Source organism: Lampris incognitus, chromosome 15 (assembly GCF_029633865.1).
Source record: "Lampris incognitus isolate fLamInc1 chromosome 15, fLamInc1.hap2, whole genome shotgun sequence".
NCBI lineage: Eukaryota > Metazoa > Chordata > Actinopteri > Lampriformes > Lampridae > Lampris > Lampris incognitus.
This window is the reverse complement of record NC_079225.1, coordinates 6,649,577-6,667,161: the sequence shown is the minus strand read 5'-3', so window position 1 is coordinate 6,667,161 and position 17,585 is coordinate 6,649,577. Positions and strand designations below refer to the sequence as shown.

At 44.1% G+C, this 17,585-nt stretch overlaps 1 protein-coding gene across 1 annotated transcript in view; it reads left to right on the top strand.

The window, feature by feature from the left end:
• Positions 1-17,585, top strand: part of cad (carbamoyl-phosphate synthetase 2, aspartate transcarbamylase, and dihydroorotase) — a 141,585-nt gene that overhangs the window by 14,174 nt on the left and 109,826 nt on the right. Inside the window, exons 2-5 of the mRNA XM_056295188.1 lie at positions 4,616-4,755; positions 8,643-8,772; positions 10,058-10,200; positions 10,671-10,812. Coding sequence (XP_056151163.1) covers positions 4,616-4,755; positions 8,643-8,772; positions 10,058-10,200; positions 10,671-10,812 — 555 coding nt within the window. The remainder of the gene's footprint in view (positions 1-4,615; positions 4,756-8,642; positions 8,773-10,057; positions 10,201-10,670; positions 10,813-17,585) is intronic.

The window sequence follows — 17,585 nt, the reverse complement described above, 5'->3', positions numbered from 1 at the left end:
GTGAGTAGTGTATGGCGATGGGTGATGGTATCTTCTCATGTGGTACCATCATTTTCGTGAGTAGTGTATGGTGATGGTATCTTCGCATGTGGTACCATCATTATCGTGAGCAGCATATGGTGATGGTATCTTCTCATTTGATGCCATTGTTATCGTGAGCAGCCTATGGTGATGGTATCTTCTCATGTGATACCATCGTTATCGGGAGCAGTGTATGGTGATGGTATATTCTCATGTGGTACAATTGTCATCGATAGCAGCGTATGGTGATGGTATCTTCTCATTTGATGCCATCGTTATCGTGACCAGCGTATGGTGATGGTATATTCTCATGTGGTTCCATTGTTATCCTGAGCAGCGTATGGTGATGGTGTCTTCTCATTTGATGCCATCGTTATCGTGAGCGGCGTATGGTGATGGTATATACTCATGTGATACCATCGTTATCATGAGCAGCATATGGTGATGATATCTTCTCATGTGGTACTGTCGTTACCGTGAGCAGCATATGTATGGTGATGGTATTTTCTCATGTGGTACCATCATTATCGTGAGCAGTGTATGGTGATGGTATCTTCACATTTGGTACCATCGTTATCGTGAGCAGCATATGGTGATGATATCTTCTCATTTGATGTCATCGTTATCGTGAGCAGCGTATGGTGATGGTATCTTCTCTTTTGATTCCATCGTTATCGTGAGCAGCGTATGGTGATGGTATCTTCTCATGTGGTACCATCGTTATCGCGAGCAGCGTATGATGACAGTATCTTCACATGTGGTAACATCGTTATCGCGAGCAGCGTATGGTGATGGTATATTCTCATGTGGTACTCATTATCGTGAGCAGCATATGGTGATGGTATCTTTTCATTTGATGCCATTTTTATCGCAAGCAGCGTATGGTGATGATATCTTCTCATGTGGTACTGTCGTTACCGTGAGCAACATATGTATGGTGATGGTATTTTCACATGTGGTACCATCGTTATCGTGAGCAGTGTATGGTGATGGTATCTTCACATGTACCATCGTTATCATGAGCAGCATATGGTGATGATATCTTCTCATTTGATGCCATCGTTATCGTGAGCAGCATATGACGGTATCTTCTCATGTGATACCATCGTTATCGTGAGCAGCATATGGTGATGGTATCTTCTCATTTGATGCCATCGTTATCGTGAGCAGCCTATGGTGATGGTATCTTCTCATGTGATACCATCGTTATCGGGAGCAGTGTATGGTTATGGTATATTCTCATGTGGTACAATTGTCATCGATAGCAGCGTATGGTGATGGTATCTTCTCATTTGATGCCATCGTTATCGTGAGCAGCGTATGGTGATGGTATATTCTCATGTGATACCATCGTTATCATGAGCAGCATATGGTGATGATATCTTCTCATGTGGTACTGTCGTTACCGTGAGCAGCATATGTATGGTGATGGTATTTTCTCATGTGGTACCATCGTTATCGTGAGCAGTGTATGGTGATGGTATCTTCACATTTGGTACCATCGTTATCGTGAGCAGCATATGGTGATGATATCTTCTCATTTGATGTCATCGTTATCGTGAGCAGCGTATGACGGTATCTTCTCATGTGATACCATCGTTATCGTGAGCAGCGTATGGTGATGGTATCTTCTCTTTTGATGCCATCGTTATCGTGAGCAGCGTATGGTGATGGTAAATTCTCATGTGATACCATCGTTATCGGGAGCAGCGTATGGTGATGGTATATTCTCATGTGGTACAATTGTCATCGATAACAGCGTATGGTGATGGTATCTTCTCATTTGATGCCATCGTTATCGTGAGCAGCGTATGGTGATGGGATATTCTCATGTGATACCATCGTTATCGTGAGCAGCGTATGGTGATGGGATATTCTCATGTGATACCATCGTTATCGTGAGCAACGTATGGTGATGGTATATTCTCATGTGATACCATCGTTATCGGGAGCAGCATATGGTGATGGTATCTTCTCATTTGATGCCATCGTTATCGTGAGCAGCTTATGGTGATGGTATATTCTCATTAGATACCATCGTTATCATGAGCAGCATATGGTGATGGTATCTTCTCATGTGGTACCATCGTTATCGTGAGCAGCGTGTGGTGATGGTATATTCTCCTGTGGTTCCATCGTTATCGTGAGCAGCATATGGTGATAGTATATTCTCATGTGATACCATCGTTATCGGGAGCAGCATATGGTGTTGGTATCTTGTCATTTGGTACCACCCTTATCGTGAGCAGCGTATGGTGATAGTATCTTCTCATTTGATGCCATCGTTATCGTGAGCAGCGTATGGTGATGGGATATTCTCATGTGATACCATCGTTATCGTGAGCAGCGTATGGTGATGGGATATTCTCATGTGATAACATCGTTATCGTGAGCAGCATATGGTGATGGTATATTCTTATGTGGTACCATCGTTATGGTGAGCAGCGTATGGTGATGGTATCTTCTTGTGATACCACCCTTATCGTGAGCAGCGTATGGTGATGGTATCTTCTCATTTGGTACCATCGTTATCGTGAGCAGCATATGGTGATGGTATATTCTCATGTGATACCATCGTTATCGGGAGCAGCATATGGTGTTGGTATCTTCTCATTTGGTACCACCCTTATCGTGAGCAGCGTATGGTGATGGTATCTTCTCATTTGATGCCATCGTTATCGTGAGCAGCGTATGGTGATGGGATATTCTCATGTGATACCATCGTTATCGTGAGCAGCATATGGTGATGGTATATTCTTATGTGGTACCATCGTTATGGTGAGCAGCGTATGGTGATGGTATCTTCTTGTGATACCACCCTTATCGTGAGCAGCGTATGGTGATGGTATCTTCTCATTTGGTACCATCGTTATCGTGAGCAGCGTATGGTGATGGTATCTTCTCATGTGGTACCAAAATTATCGTTACCAGCATATCGTGATGGTTTCTTCTCATGTGATACCCACCCCTGCTTATAATGCACATAGGCAGAAACGGCCCTGATCTTACCGTTTGTTGGTGTTTTTGTAATAGCTAATTAAAAATAGTATAAGTCACACACATGCTGGCCACTGTTTGGACAATCTACACCCCATCCCCTGATGGTGGCAGTTTTGTAAAATGTTGCCTTCTGGGCATCCGGGTGGTGTGGCGGTCTGTTCCGTTGCCTACCAACACGGGGATTGCCAGTTCGAATCCCCATGTTACCTTTGGCTTGGTTGGGCGTCCCTACAGACAATTGGCTGTGTCTGTGGGTGGGAAGCTGGATGTGGGTATGTGTCCTGGTCACTGCACTAGCGCCTCCTCCGGTCAGTCCTGTTCAGGGGGGAGGGGGAACTGGGGGGAATAGCGTGATCCTCCCACGCGCTGCGTCCCCCTGGTTAAACTCCTCACTGTCAGGTGAAAAGAAGCAGCTTGCGACTGCACATGTATCAGAGGAGGCATGTGGTAGTCTGCAGCCCTCCCCGGTTCGGCAGAGGGGGTGGGCCAGAACCCGGGACGGCTCGGAAGAGTGAGGTAATTGGCTGGATAAAATTGGGGAGAAAAAAAAGGGTAACCCCCCCCCCCCCAAAAAAAACCCCGATGCCTTCTTGCCTCATCAGACCAGCTGATGAGTGAGCAGCCAACACGCGGCCTATTGCCCATTTCCTGTGACTTTCTCCTCATGATGATAATGTGTCCGTCATGGCTTGTTACAGATTAAACTATCGGAACAATGAAGACTTCTCACCAGTTTGGTCTTGTGCAGTTTTGATGGGATATCGTAAGTTAACTAGAGCTGTGGTGTGTACTTGTGAAGTGATTTATCGGTTATCTAGTCGAAAGAATGTCAAGGAACCAGTGTTCAGCTAGATGTGCTTTTACACTTACTGCCTGAAGAGTCCTGGACGTAGCGTACTGCAGAACCTGAGTTCCTTGAAACCTGATTGGTAGTTTGATTGTTCTCAGTCCTATGTTGTCCCCTAAGTTTTCAACAAAAAAATGTTGACACTCAGGGATATATTGGAACTTGAATCTTTATAATTGGAAGAACTAGATCTTTAAATCCAATTACTAATCTTAGTTAAATGACTGACGAGCTGTGCGATATTGACAATGACAGTATTTTGTGGGTGTCTGTTGGTACTTTTACATATTTACAGAAAAAAGTTAAGAAATAATCATTAATTCAATGCTCCTTTCAGCCAGCTAAAATAGTCTAATAAATTAAAGATCGTTAAGTGAAATTTACTTTAAACCACAGAATGACAATTAACTTCTAAGTTATTAAGTTATTATATCGATATATATTGATATATTGCCCAGCACTAGGCTGACTTTTCTTAGTTCCTTCTATACTCTGGTGGTTCCAAAGCCTGACATTACAACATGTGATCCAGGTTACCTCAACTGATGGAGCTTGGCTTTGATGGTGCATTTATTTATTCTCACTGAAGTTCTCTGCAGGTGTGCAGTGCTGGCTTTGCAGCTCTGCAGGTGTGCAGTGCTGGCTTTGCTTCTAAAGTCTTTCACAACATGCTACCATGTCATTACACTATGTGGGGGGACATTCTGATTATTATTTTCTTAAGAATCCCTTTTTTTTTGTCTCCAGTGTTTCAGACAGGCATGGTGGGCTATCCTGAAGCTCTTACTGATCCATCCTACCATTGTCAGATTCTGATCCTCACGTACCCCCTGGTTGGCAACTATGGTGTTCCCAAGAATGAAGAGGGGGAGTTTGGACTAAGCAAGGTATGGTTATACGTCTGGTTTAGGGGGATAAAATTCAGTTTCCTGGCACATCTTAATTCTTTAACTAATGATTTTGCATCAGTTCATTAAGTTCAATATGAATCACTGAATATGACATTATTTGTAACATTTTATTGGTACATTGTAAACATAGAGGAGTAGCAGTCTTGAAGAATAATGTGCAAACAATTTTCATTGACATTTTCTATCACTGAAGTATTTAATTTGATTATATTACCCATCTGTCTTTATGCATGCTGAATAATCCAGGTAAGGAAATCACAGAAAGGTGAATCAGTTCATCTGGACACGTTTATTGAAACATTTCATCACTCATCTAAGTGACCTCTTCAGTCTAAACTGACTGCAGGTGTCCCCATCCTTATACACAATACAGTGACTGCAGGTGTCCCCACCCTTATAAACAATACAGTGGCATAACGACCGAAACCAACGATTGGTTTCACATGCAAATTGCCGTGACCATTAACTAGAGTTACAATGGCCATGTGTACTATTCACAGAGGATTGGGGAACAGTTGCAATGACAGCATTGTAAGATGGTGACAGATGTACTCTTGTGTCCCCCCTTCAGTCCAGGGATGGTCGTTCCCTCTTCACATAGATGGCCTCTTTGACTCCCCATTCAAACCAGCGTTCCTCCCTATCAAGGATGTGCACATCTTCATCCTTGAAAGAGTGGTCACTGGCCTATAGATGGTGTAGACTGTGGAGTCCTGGCCTGTAGATGGTGTAGACTGTGGAGTCCTGGTCTGACATATTAGCTCTCCTGTGTTATGCCATCCTCTTGGCCAGCATCTGTTTGGTTTCCCCAACGTACAAGTCACAGTAATCCTCCTGGCACTTAACGGTACACGATATTGCTCTGTTTGTATCCAGATCTTTGGGGTGGACCAACTTCTGGTGCAGCGTGTTTTGGGGTTTGAAAGCAGCTGAGACACAGTGTTTGGAAAATATGTGTCTCAACTGTTCCGACACTCCCGCCACATACAGAATCACCACTGGTTTACAGTTAGACAACTGTTGTCCTACTCCTCTCTTCGATTGGCTGGTGCACACAAGCGCCCAGTTAAGATAACCACATTTAACCAGGGCCTGTTTAATATGGGATTTTTCACATCCTCCCTGGTGAACTTGATGTGGTTGTCCAGAGTTAACGTGGTCGCTGAAATGTGGTACAACCTGAGATTTAATTTGTTGTGTCCAGATGAACTAATTCAGCTTTTTGTATTACCCATCTGGTTTTATGGTTAAAAAAATGTGAACACCACAGATTGCCTGCAGTGGACCACAGGGTGGCACGGTGGCCCAGTGGTTAGCACTGTTGCCTCACAGCAAGAAGGTCCTGGGTTCAAACCCTGGGCCATCCCAGGTGCTTTCTGTGTGGAGTTTGCATGTCCTCCCTGTGTGTGTGTGGGTTTGCTCCGGGTGCTCCGGTTTCATCAAAAAGACATGCATGTTAGGGTTAATGCTCCTGCCTGTGCCCCTGAAGAAGTGGAAGAAGGTAGGCCTTACCTTGAATCAGTTAGAAAAGCTTTGTGAAATTAGTCAGTTTTTTGAGGAAAATCTTCCAACCCCGGAGAAGAGGCTGATGATGAATGAATGAGGACCTTCAGTTTATGTGTAAAATCCCTTATCCCTCTCTGGCCATAACACACAACCAACTCTCCCTGGCAGCCACTCTACCCTCCCCACCAGCCCTCCACCCGCACTCAGGTTCTGTGTTGAAGATGTGTGCCAGCTCTTCCAGAAACAGAAGACCAGGAAGGCACCGAGCCCAGATGGGATGTCACCCTCCTGTCCTAAAGTCTGTGCTGACCAGCTGGCCCCCATTCTGATCTTCAACAGATCACTGGAGCTGTGTGAAGTCTCCCCCTGCTTCAAAAGCTCCACTATCATCCCGGTCCCCAAGAAACCGTGTATCACAGGATTAAATGACTACAGGCCCATTGCCCTAACGTCTGTGGTCATGAAATCCTTCGAGAGACTGGCGTTGGCCCACATGCAGGAAATCACAGGCTCCTTGCTCGACCCCCTGCAGTTGCCTACTGAGCAAACAGGCAAGTGGAGGATGCAGTCAACATGGGATTGCACTACATCTTCCAACATCTCAACTCCCCAGGGACACACGCAAGGGTACTGTTTGAGGAGTTGAGCTCAGCGTTAAACACCATCGTCCCGGATATCCTCCAATCCAAACTCCCCGGGCTTACAGTACCAGCACCCGTCTGCCAGTGGATTAAAAACTTCCTGACAAACAGGAGAGAACTGGTGAGGCTGGGGAAAATCGCATCCTGCACCTGGGCAATCAGCATTGATGTCTCCCAGGGATGTGTGCTCTCCCCTCTACTCTTCTCCCTCTACACAAATGACTGCACCTCAGGTGACCCGTCTGTTAAACTCCTGACGTTTGCGGGCGACACAACCATCATTGGCGTTATCGAGGATGGTGACGAGTCTGCATGTAGACAAGAGGTTGATCAGCTGGCCCTCTGGTGTGGCCATAACAACCTGGAGCTGAACATGCTCAAACTAGTGAAGATGACACTGGACTTAAGGAGGAGCCCCCAAACACTGCCACCCCTCACCCTACTCAACAGCAGGTGTCTGCGGTGAAAACCTACAGATTTCTGGGTTCCACATTCTCCCAGGATCTAAGATGGGCATCCAAACATAGACATAATCATCAAAAAGACCCAGCAAAGGATGTACTTTCTCAAGTGGAGGGACCATTAATAATAGAAGTTGTGGAAGTTCGACCTGCCTCAGGAACTGCTGATTCAGTGCTACATTGCAATAATCCAGTCTGTCCTCTGCACATCATCACCGTCTGGTTTGGTTCGGCCACCAAACAGGACAGGGACAGATTACAACAGACAGTTAAGCCTGCAGAGAAAATCATTGGTGTCAGCCTGCCCTCTATTCAGGACTTATGCACCCCCAGAGTCAGGAAACGGGCAGCAAAATCTCTGCAGACCCATCACACCCTGGTCACAACCTGTTCCAACTCCTCCCCTCTGGTAGGCGCTACAGAACACTGTACTCTGAAACAACCAGCTATACAAAAATGTAAAAACAATTTCTTTCTGTGGGCTGTCATTCAAATGAACACCTAACATTGTCAAATAAATCCAACCATTGTGTATATACTGTACTGTACATTGTACGTATACTGGTACGCTCTGTCACATCCATCTACCTCAGTATGTAAGTAACCTGCTAACATCTGTTTCAGCATCTCTATGTTCTCCGCACCATTGCACTTTATCGCTTCCTATTTCACCTGTATATGTCAATCCTTGTGTATATATGTGAAGATTGTTGTGTTGTTGTATGTTAAGTACACTGAGAGAGCCACGAAACCAGACAAATTCCATGTAGTGCAAACCTACATGGCCAGTAAATATGATTCTGATTTTTGGCATATCGTCACCTTCTTAAAATAATGGCCTAAGTCATATTTTCAAGTTTTTAAAAAAACAGAATAAACTGAAGCCAAATTTGTCAGTTTATTGTTTTTTGAAAAACTTGAAAATATGACTTAGGCCATTATTTTAAGAAGGTGACGATACGGAAGCCTGTAATTCCTTAATGGTAGGGAAAAAAAACGGATTCCATTTCAATTATTTTGCCCACTGAGCCCAAATAATGGTCTAAGTCTGTACTGTACTAAATGGGGCATGTACTACGTAACAGGCTGAATCAGTACTCTGTCGGCTGATACCAAGAGTCATACTCTGAATTGGTTTCGGCAGTGAACAAGTGGTGTTAGTGCATCTCTACCAAAGTGATTGTCTTGTTTACTTTCATCCACACCGGACAGTAAAGTGCATGCATGCTTGTTTTTTCTTGCTGTTTCTCTTCAGTGGTTTGAGTCATCAAAAATCCACGCTGCAGCGCTGATCATCGGAGAGCTGTCTGTGAACCCCAGTCACTGGAGCTCAGCCATGTCACTGGACCATTGGCTTAAAGAACAGGGCATCCCTGGACTCCAAGGTCAGAACCTGCGTGTGTGTGTGTGTGTGTGTGTGTGTGTGTGTGTGTGTGTGTGTGTGTGTGTGTGTGTGTGTGATCTATTGAAGGTGAATAAATGACAAACGTCACTTGAAGCAAGTATCATAGAAACATCACAAAGAAGTGGAGGAATTACCTCCCTTATTGAAAACGAGTGTTGTACAATGTAGGGGTGTAACGCTACACCATTATTTGTAGCTTTATCTGTTTTAGCATTGAACATGTTTTTCCCCCCCTGTATGTGGATTAGAACTGGAAGTGGATATGGGCTGTAAAGATCAGATTTATTTTTTGCTGGTTATCGGTCATATCAAAACTCCAGAGGGATCCACCCAGTATAAAAAAACAAATATTGCGTCTCCTGCTTGGATGACATTTGAATGTTTAAGCCTCCTACAGTCTGTGTGATGTGGGCCATCTCCGATGGAAGATGACTAAACATGGTTATGTCTTTGGTCATGGCTCCAAAACAGTGGTCCTACGTCGCACTGTGAGACGGGTTCAAAGACGGCCGTTATTACAGTTTTGCGGCCGAAGATAACCTGGGACAGAGGTCTGACAGTGTCAGAAATGTAGGATGACCATCTCACAATGTGACTGCTGCTATAACCTACATCTACTAAACAACCAATGGAAATGCAGCATGAAATGACGTACAGATCAACGCCACGCACAATCTTTGCTGGCACTAAAGACAAACAGACTGTTGGCATCTGTGACCCAAATGCCATGGATTAAACACAAAACGAGCAAAACGAGCTGCGGCGACTTTTGAAAGGACTCGATTCCTGCTTGGCGTCATGTTGCTCTACCAGCGGTGTAGATTGATGACGCGTGCTGATGTGGCACGATGACGTTTGCAGCTAGAAAAGCGCTATATAAAATGCAACTTATTGACTGATTGATTGACTTGCGTCGTAGCCTGTGATTCAGTAGGTGTTATCTACAGTCTGCAACTTGACGTCGTACTCAAGTTTATTAGTTCCATATCGCGCATTGTGGCTTGCAGTAAACATATAGGCTTGCTAAAATTGCACAGTCTGTAGGAGGCTTAAGAGCCATTAGCTGTGCATTTCCCATGTACTCGTATTCTGTTACATCCCTTGTATAAGGTCATCTCCCCAGACCTGGCTGTTATATGTACATGAACTTCACTATTCAAGTTAATTTATTTTTTTTCCCAGACCCAGCTGTTATGTATACATGAACTTCACTATTCAAGTTAATTTATTTTCAGTTTTTGTAACCACTGTTTGCTCTACCATAGGCATTGACACTCGTTGCCTGACCAAGAAGATCCGTGAGAAAGGCACCATGCTGGGAAAGCTGGTAGTGGATGGAACCCCTGAAGCCAGTGTTCCTTTTGTCAATCCCGACAAAAGAAACCTGGTGCAAGAGGTCTCAATGAAGGTAACTCAAGCCAAGCTCACTTTACTTAGGTTACTGCCTCACGTTGTCAAAAAGAGCTTGGGTGGGATGTTGACTACCTTCTGTTATTCACTAGGCCCAGTGACTGATTCTAAAATCAGCAGTAACTTTCAATTCTCACCAGCCAGACGAATTCATAAGCTAGCAAAGACCCTCTATATGATGGTTTAGCCACGTTTTGCCAAAGTAATGATGTCCAGTTCCTTGTCAAGACTATCAGAGATCAGAGGTGACCTACAGGGGCATGGTAGTTGTGGATACTGTTACTCCTGTCGTCCTGTAGCTAACTGGACTGTGCAATGTCATTATCATACTGACAGGGTCCAATGTTCTCATGCACCGTGACAAGGTTAAATGTAAAACCATGTATTTATAAGTGTAAAAATGTCACAAGCAACTCATTTGCCTGTTTTTCACTGTCTAATCAGTTTTATCTCTACAACTGTATTCAGGGGCCCAGAGTATATAACTCCAGTGGTGGTCTGCGTATCACGGCTGTGGACTGCGGCATCAAATACAACCAGATTCGCTACTTAGCTCAAAAAGGGGCCTGTGTTTCTGTAGTACCCTGGGACCACCCTCTGGACAGTGAAGGTCAGCATCCTACTTTGCTGAATTAAGTTTTGGGTGAAGGAATTCATAGGTTAGATAAAAGCTGGGGAGAAAAGTTGCTTGGAATTTAGATTGTTTAGTAACTGTTGACAAAGACATACATAGCTTATTCTAACTATGTGTCCTTAGTGCTGCTTTCAGTACTGTGGACCATTAGGGATGGGTACCAAAACATGGTATTAAACAGGCCCAGGGGCTAAATTATAAAGACCGTAGTATTGATAAGCGCCGACGTTACTGGTTCTGCTATCGGTATTTGAGAAATTACGAAAATAAATTTCCTTTTTATTTAGGCTACATAAAGGTTACCTTGCACCTTTTATCTCACCAATCCATTTCTAATATGCAATAAGATTAAAATATTCATATACGATTCATTTTCACTGTTCCCAACCCAGAGGAGAGAGCGCTATCTCAGCATGTCATATGTGCAAGCCGAGGGGTGGGGCCAGCTCTCTCTGCCTCTCTCAGATACACACACACATCCACAGATTCTGCTCGTAGTGACAGTTGCTGAGAGAATTAAATGGTCAGAAGTCTGGTTATACTTCACCAGAGTCGATGCTGACAGTGCTCGTTGCCCCAAGTGCAACAAGTCCTTGTATGTAAGGGCAAAAACAGAAGAATCTTTCGAAACATCTAGCAAAGTTCATCAAATACAGGCAGAGAATTTGCACAGATTTCAGCTACCTAGGTCGTAGTTCATCTCTCGCTGCCCCATCCACCTCAGCTCTGTTATGTATGCTAGCAGCCTTAAGCCCACACAGAGGTAACTAAATTATACAAGCAAGGGTTATTGATTAAAAGTAATGCTCTGCAAAGCCAACCAATGTTGCTTTATGCTCAGAGAAGGGTGCCGTGAAATTACCGGATCGATAAGCAGTATCAGTAACAGTAGTGGTACCATTAAAATCTTAATGATACTCATCCCTATCAACCATGCACTACTTCTGCCCAGACTGGAGAACTGAAATGGGCTTTCCGAAACTGTCCTAATTTGGTTGAAGTATTATTGTCAAGATAGGAACTTCTTTGTTTCAGTTGGCTTCTATGTATCTTATTACATAAAATGACTTGCAGGGTCTCCCATGGCTCGATCCTCAGGCCAGTACTGTTTAATTTTTACATGCTCCTTTAGGTGAAGTTCTGCAGCACAGCAGCTATGCAGATGATACCTAACTGTATGCTTTGACGGTGCTTGGAACAAATTAATAACTGGATGTCACAACATTTTCTCCAGTTAAACAAAGATAAAACTGAAATCATTGTTTGGCCGTAGGAAAGAGGTTGAAAATTATTGCCTACCTCTAAATCCTGTCAATCAAGACTGCAAGCCTCGCCAGAAATCTGAGTGTAATTATAGGATCAGAACTAAAATTTGAAAGCCACATAAACACAGCAACAAACTTATCCATGCCTTGATTTCCATTAGATTTGACTATTGTTTTTTTTTTTTTCCCCTGGTCCTCCCAAAAAAAAGCTATAAAATGGCTACAACTCATACAGAGTGCTGTTGCTACAGTTCTGAAAAGGATTAAGAAGACTGAAAATATACAGTGAATAGAAAAGAATACACTCCTCGAACTAGTTTCACATTTAGTTGATCTAAAGCCAGGAATTAGAATGCAATAAATTCATTTTTCCCACTAATATAAACATATACTTAACAATTTAAAATTGAAAATCTATTTTAAAATGTTCTAACAACAATTGAAAATAAACAACTGCCATATCTCAATTTGATAAGGATGCACCCCCTTTACTTAAGCATCATTTAAAGTATCTCAGGAATAACCAGTTGCGTTCAAGATCAGACCAGAACTAATTTTCCAACACCTGTGTAGTTATAGCAATTAACGTGATAACGTGAATAAAAACAAATCTGTGTACAATGGTCATTCAGTTGGCAAGTGTACTCCCACACAGACAGCAGCTTGGGCTCCAAAGACCTCCCAAAACAAGTTCATGACAAAATTGTGGAAAGGTACACATCACATGAGGGATATAAAAAGACTTCCAAGACTTTGACGGTACCTCAAATTACTGTTAAGTCCATCACTGAGAAGTGGAAAGTGCATTGCACCACCCACAGTCTGCAAAACGTAAGATACAAATTTAAGTGTTCTAAACCACATGTCAGCCAATACGCACAAAAGCCTTGATCTTGACTTGGAACTACTAAATCTGACTGTCACCCCCCTACATCTGTCAGACCACTTTTTTATTCAATTTACGGCCTCTTTACTGGAACATCCTCACGTTCCACCACAAATACCCCTTTCACACTGACCAAAAAACCCGCTAACAACTCGCTAACATCCACCTTTTTATTTGACCAAAGGCGGATGTTAGTGGGTTTTTTGGCCAGCGTAAAAGGGATAAAAGGGTATCCTTCCGCCGAAACGTCCGGCCCCTTACACTAACCCAGCTCTCCAATGAGGTCTTGGCTTCCATGCCTCCTCATAATGAATTTTCTTCACTTCTTGTCAATGAGGCTACAGACACTCTGTTCCTCTCTACCCTCCTCCCTTAACAATATCTGCCCTCTAGCATCCAAACCTGCTCGAAATGCCCCCCAGTCCATGGCTCACTGAGGTCTTCAGAGAGCAAAGGGTGGGCTCAGAGCGGCAGAGAGAAAATGGCATAAAACCAGAGTCTACTGTCCTCAGTGACTATCAGTGTCTCCTAGCGTCATTCTCTTCCAGCTTAAAAACAGCTAAGCTCACGTACTATCAGAACAAGATCTGTGGCGCCACTGATGCTCGAAAAATGTTTTTTGCTTTTAACTCACTCTTCAATCCACCACCTCCTCCAACTCCCACTCTGCTCACTCCTGACATGTTCGCCTTGTACTTTACTGATAAGGTTTCTGCCATCAGTAACCAGTTCTCTGAGCCTGACCAACTCTATCTGCCGCTTCCAGCTAACAGTGCCTCACTCACCTCATTCTCCCTCTTGACCGGGAAGGAAGTCTCCAAGCTTCTGCTGGACTCTCGTCCCACTAACTTTCCGCTGAACACGATACCATCCAACCTCCTCTAGACATTTTCCCCTCACTTAACCCTGCAGTCACACACATCATCAACTCCTCGCTTACAACAGGTGTGTTCCCCACTGAATTTAATCAAGCTTGGGCCACCCCGCTGCTCAAAAAAACCTACATTCAACCCAGCCCAGGTTGAAAACTGCAGACCGGTTTCACTCCTACCCCTTCTTTCAAAAATACTTGAGCACACGGTCTTTAACCAAGTCTTTGAATTCCTTTCTGAGAACAATCTGTATGATCCGAATCATTCTGGCTTTAAGCAGGGTCACTCTACTGAGACTACACTCTGTTGGTAATAGAATCACTGCATTTGGCTAGAGCTGCTGCTCAGTCCTCAGCTTTATTGCTGCTGAATCTGTCAGCTACCTTTGACACAGTTAACCACCAAATCCTCCTCTCCACACTCACTGAGCTTGGTAGCTCAGAATCTGCGCTCTGCTCGTTCAAGTCCTACCTCTCGGGGAGATCTTTTAGAGTATCTTGGAGGGGAGAAGTGTCTAAACCACATGGCCTATCCACAGGGGTACCTCAAGGGTCAGTGCTCAGTCCCCTCTTCTTCTCAATATACACCTCCTCACTTGGTGTAATCATACGCTCCCATGGTTTCTCATACCATTGCTATGCTGATGATACCCAGCTCTTCCTATCATTCCCGCCAGATGACCTCACAGTCTTGGCACAGATATCATCATGCCTTGCTGATATCTCTGCATGGATGAACGAACACCACCTTCAGCTTAACCTGTCTAAGACTGAGCTCCTTGTCATCCCAGCCATGGTTGGTACTAGTCAGGGCAGGACTTGTTGTACTCTGAGGAGTTAGCTAAGCTGTTAGCTGACAAAGAACCATGCCGAAATAGCTCAGTTGGGGGAGCGCTAGTACAGTTAGACTTTCATTGATTTTATGCAAATTTCTTTTGTCTAAGTCCTTTTTTTTCTCCTTTGTTTCTTGCTTTAGTCTTGTGTATGAATGTTTTTTTTTCCGGATGGGAATCATGGCCATGAACAACGGAAAGGAACTAACAATGAATATTAAGAACACAGACAGAAAAAAACAGTAAAGACGTGAAAAGTGAAGAGACAAAGGGAAAAAAATTAACGACAAAGGAAAGGAAAAGGACAATGAGAGGGGACATGGAACAAACGAGTGAAGATGGCGAATGACAGAAAAACAGTGGAGAAGAACGTGGAGAAAGGAGAGAGAAATACAGCGAAGAGTTGACGGTGAAAGTGGAGATGGAGGGAAGTGAAAGCGTTACCATGATGGATATATTGAAGAAGGTGTAGAAAGAGTGTGGAGAGATAGTTGGTTGCAGAGTAAGAGGAGAGAAGACACAATGAAGGGCGAGGAGGGGAAATCCAAATTGACGGATGGCATATGAGTGAAAGACGATGATTCAGACCGAAAACATCACAAATAATGATTTGGTGGTGTCCTTCGTCAACCTGCTTGTCTATCTGGAAGACTGGAAGATACTTGCAAAGCTGCAAGAATGGGGAGTGAAGGGTTTTTATCGCCAATTATACGACACACGTGGCCTGGTACAGAAATAGCTGATGGAACGAGATTCTTAAAAGTATGTTTCAACGACCAGGTCCATTCACTTCCCTACTCCATAAAAGAGGTACAGAATATTTTTGAGCCATTCATAACAGACAGGTTCATGTGTGCAGACTCTGTTAAACCTGGCACATTTTTAGAGAGTGCCTTTAGTTGACTTGCTTCAAATGCGGCAAGAGGCGACACTATGCGAGAGAGCGATGAGCGGAGAGAGACGGAGAGAGAAGAGGAGGAGCGGCAGAGAGAAGAAGGAATCAGAGGAGAAGAGGTGGGAGCAGAGCAGAACGTTGCAATGGGGAATGATGACGGAGAACAGATGGAGGAGGTGGTGGAGTGAGAACGAGATGAGGCCGAGACTGTAGTGGAGGACACACCCATGGAGGCAGAAGGTGAGAAGGAGACTGATAAGACTGGCAACAACACGGACAGTAAGCCAAGAAAGAAGGATGGAGAGAAGAAAGAAGACAACGTTGGTGGTGAGAGTGAAAGAAGGGATGAAGAACAGAGGGGAAGATGGTGGGGAAGTAAGGGAGGCTACTGGGGTAGAGAAAGGAGGGGGGCAGTGGGTTATTTCAGACATTACAGACAGTGAGGAGAATAAACTGGGAAAGCTGGCTACAAATAGGAAAGCCCACAGGGGAGGAAATCTGCTAGAAAACAAAAGAAAGTGGAAAAAATAGCTTAGATAGTTAAAATGGGGCATCTCTTTCCATCTATACTTTTGATGGTTGAAATCACCTCATTTAATGCAAATGGGATAAGGGATAGGATGAGGAGACAGCAAACCTTCATGGTATGTGAGTCTGATATTTTATGTTTGCAGGAGACATTGGGAGGAGGGGTGCATGAGAGAGGTTGGGAGAATGGATGGAGAAATGTATGAACAATGGTGGCGTCAGAACAAGAGGGGTTGCACTATTAGTGAAAAAAAGTATAGTTGAGGATGTTAGGGAATGTGTGGATGATAGTGAGGGGAGAGCAACAGGGATTACTTTTGAGCACTTCGGTAAAGAATTTCAATTGTTGAATGTGTATGCACCAGATGAAAGGGAGAGGAGGGTTTTTTTGTTTTGTTTTTTGTGAAATTGGGAGGGATGGTTGGTGAGAACTGTATGGTAGTGGGTGACTTTAATGACACATTAAATTATTTAAACATTACCCAACACATTAGATTAATTAAAATAAACACATTAAATTAAACAGTAATGCGGACGTTGTACCGGACCGTTGTGGTAAAGAAGGAACTGAGCTGGAAGGCAAAGCTCTCAATTTACCAGTCAGTCTCCGTTCCAATCCTCACCTATGGTCATGAGCGCCTTAGAGATAGGGTGAAGAGCTCGGACATCCGGAGGGAGCTCGGAGTAGAGCCGCTGCTCCTTCGCCAGTTGAGGTGGTTCGGCATCTGATTAGGATGCCTCCTGGGCGCCTTCCTTTGGAGGTTTACTGGGCATGGCCAACAGGGAGGAGACCCTGGGGTAGACCCAGAACTCGCTGGAGGGACTACATGTCCAATCTGGCCTGGGAATGCCTTGGGATCCCCCAGGAGGAGCTGGAGGGCGTTGCTGGTGAGAAGGACGTCTGGAGTGCCCTACTTAGCTTGCTGCCACTGCGACCCGACCCCGGAGAAGCGGCTGAAGATGAATGAATGAATGAACATTAAATTAATTAAATGCGACATATAATGTCACATTAATGGACAGTCATAGACACATTTAGGATAGTGAGGTCAGTCAGGCAAGAGTGTCCCCTGTCGGCTCTGCTGTTCTCCTTGTCAGCAGAACTGTTAGCAGCACTGTTGAAGGGAAATGATAGGATTAGGGCTATAGAGCTACCAGGAGGGCAGGTGAGTTTAATTTATCAATATGCGGGTGACACAACAGTTACAGTAAGGGACAGGGACAGGGAAAGTGTAGTTGAGGTATTCGATAGTGTAGAGCTGTATGGTAGGGCATCAGGGGCTAAAGTAAATATAGATAAACCAGAAGTTAGGTGTGAATTTACGGATTGAGGATTAAGAAGGGAGAGCTATACAGTATGAAGAGGTATTAAATAAGAGCAGGAAAACATTAGGGTTTTGGAAACTTATACGCCTTTCACACTGGCCAAAAAACCCACTAACAGCCGCATTTGGACAATGCAACATTGACC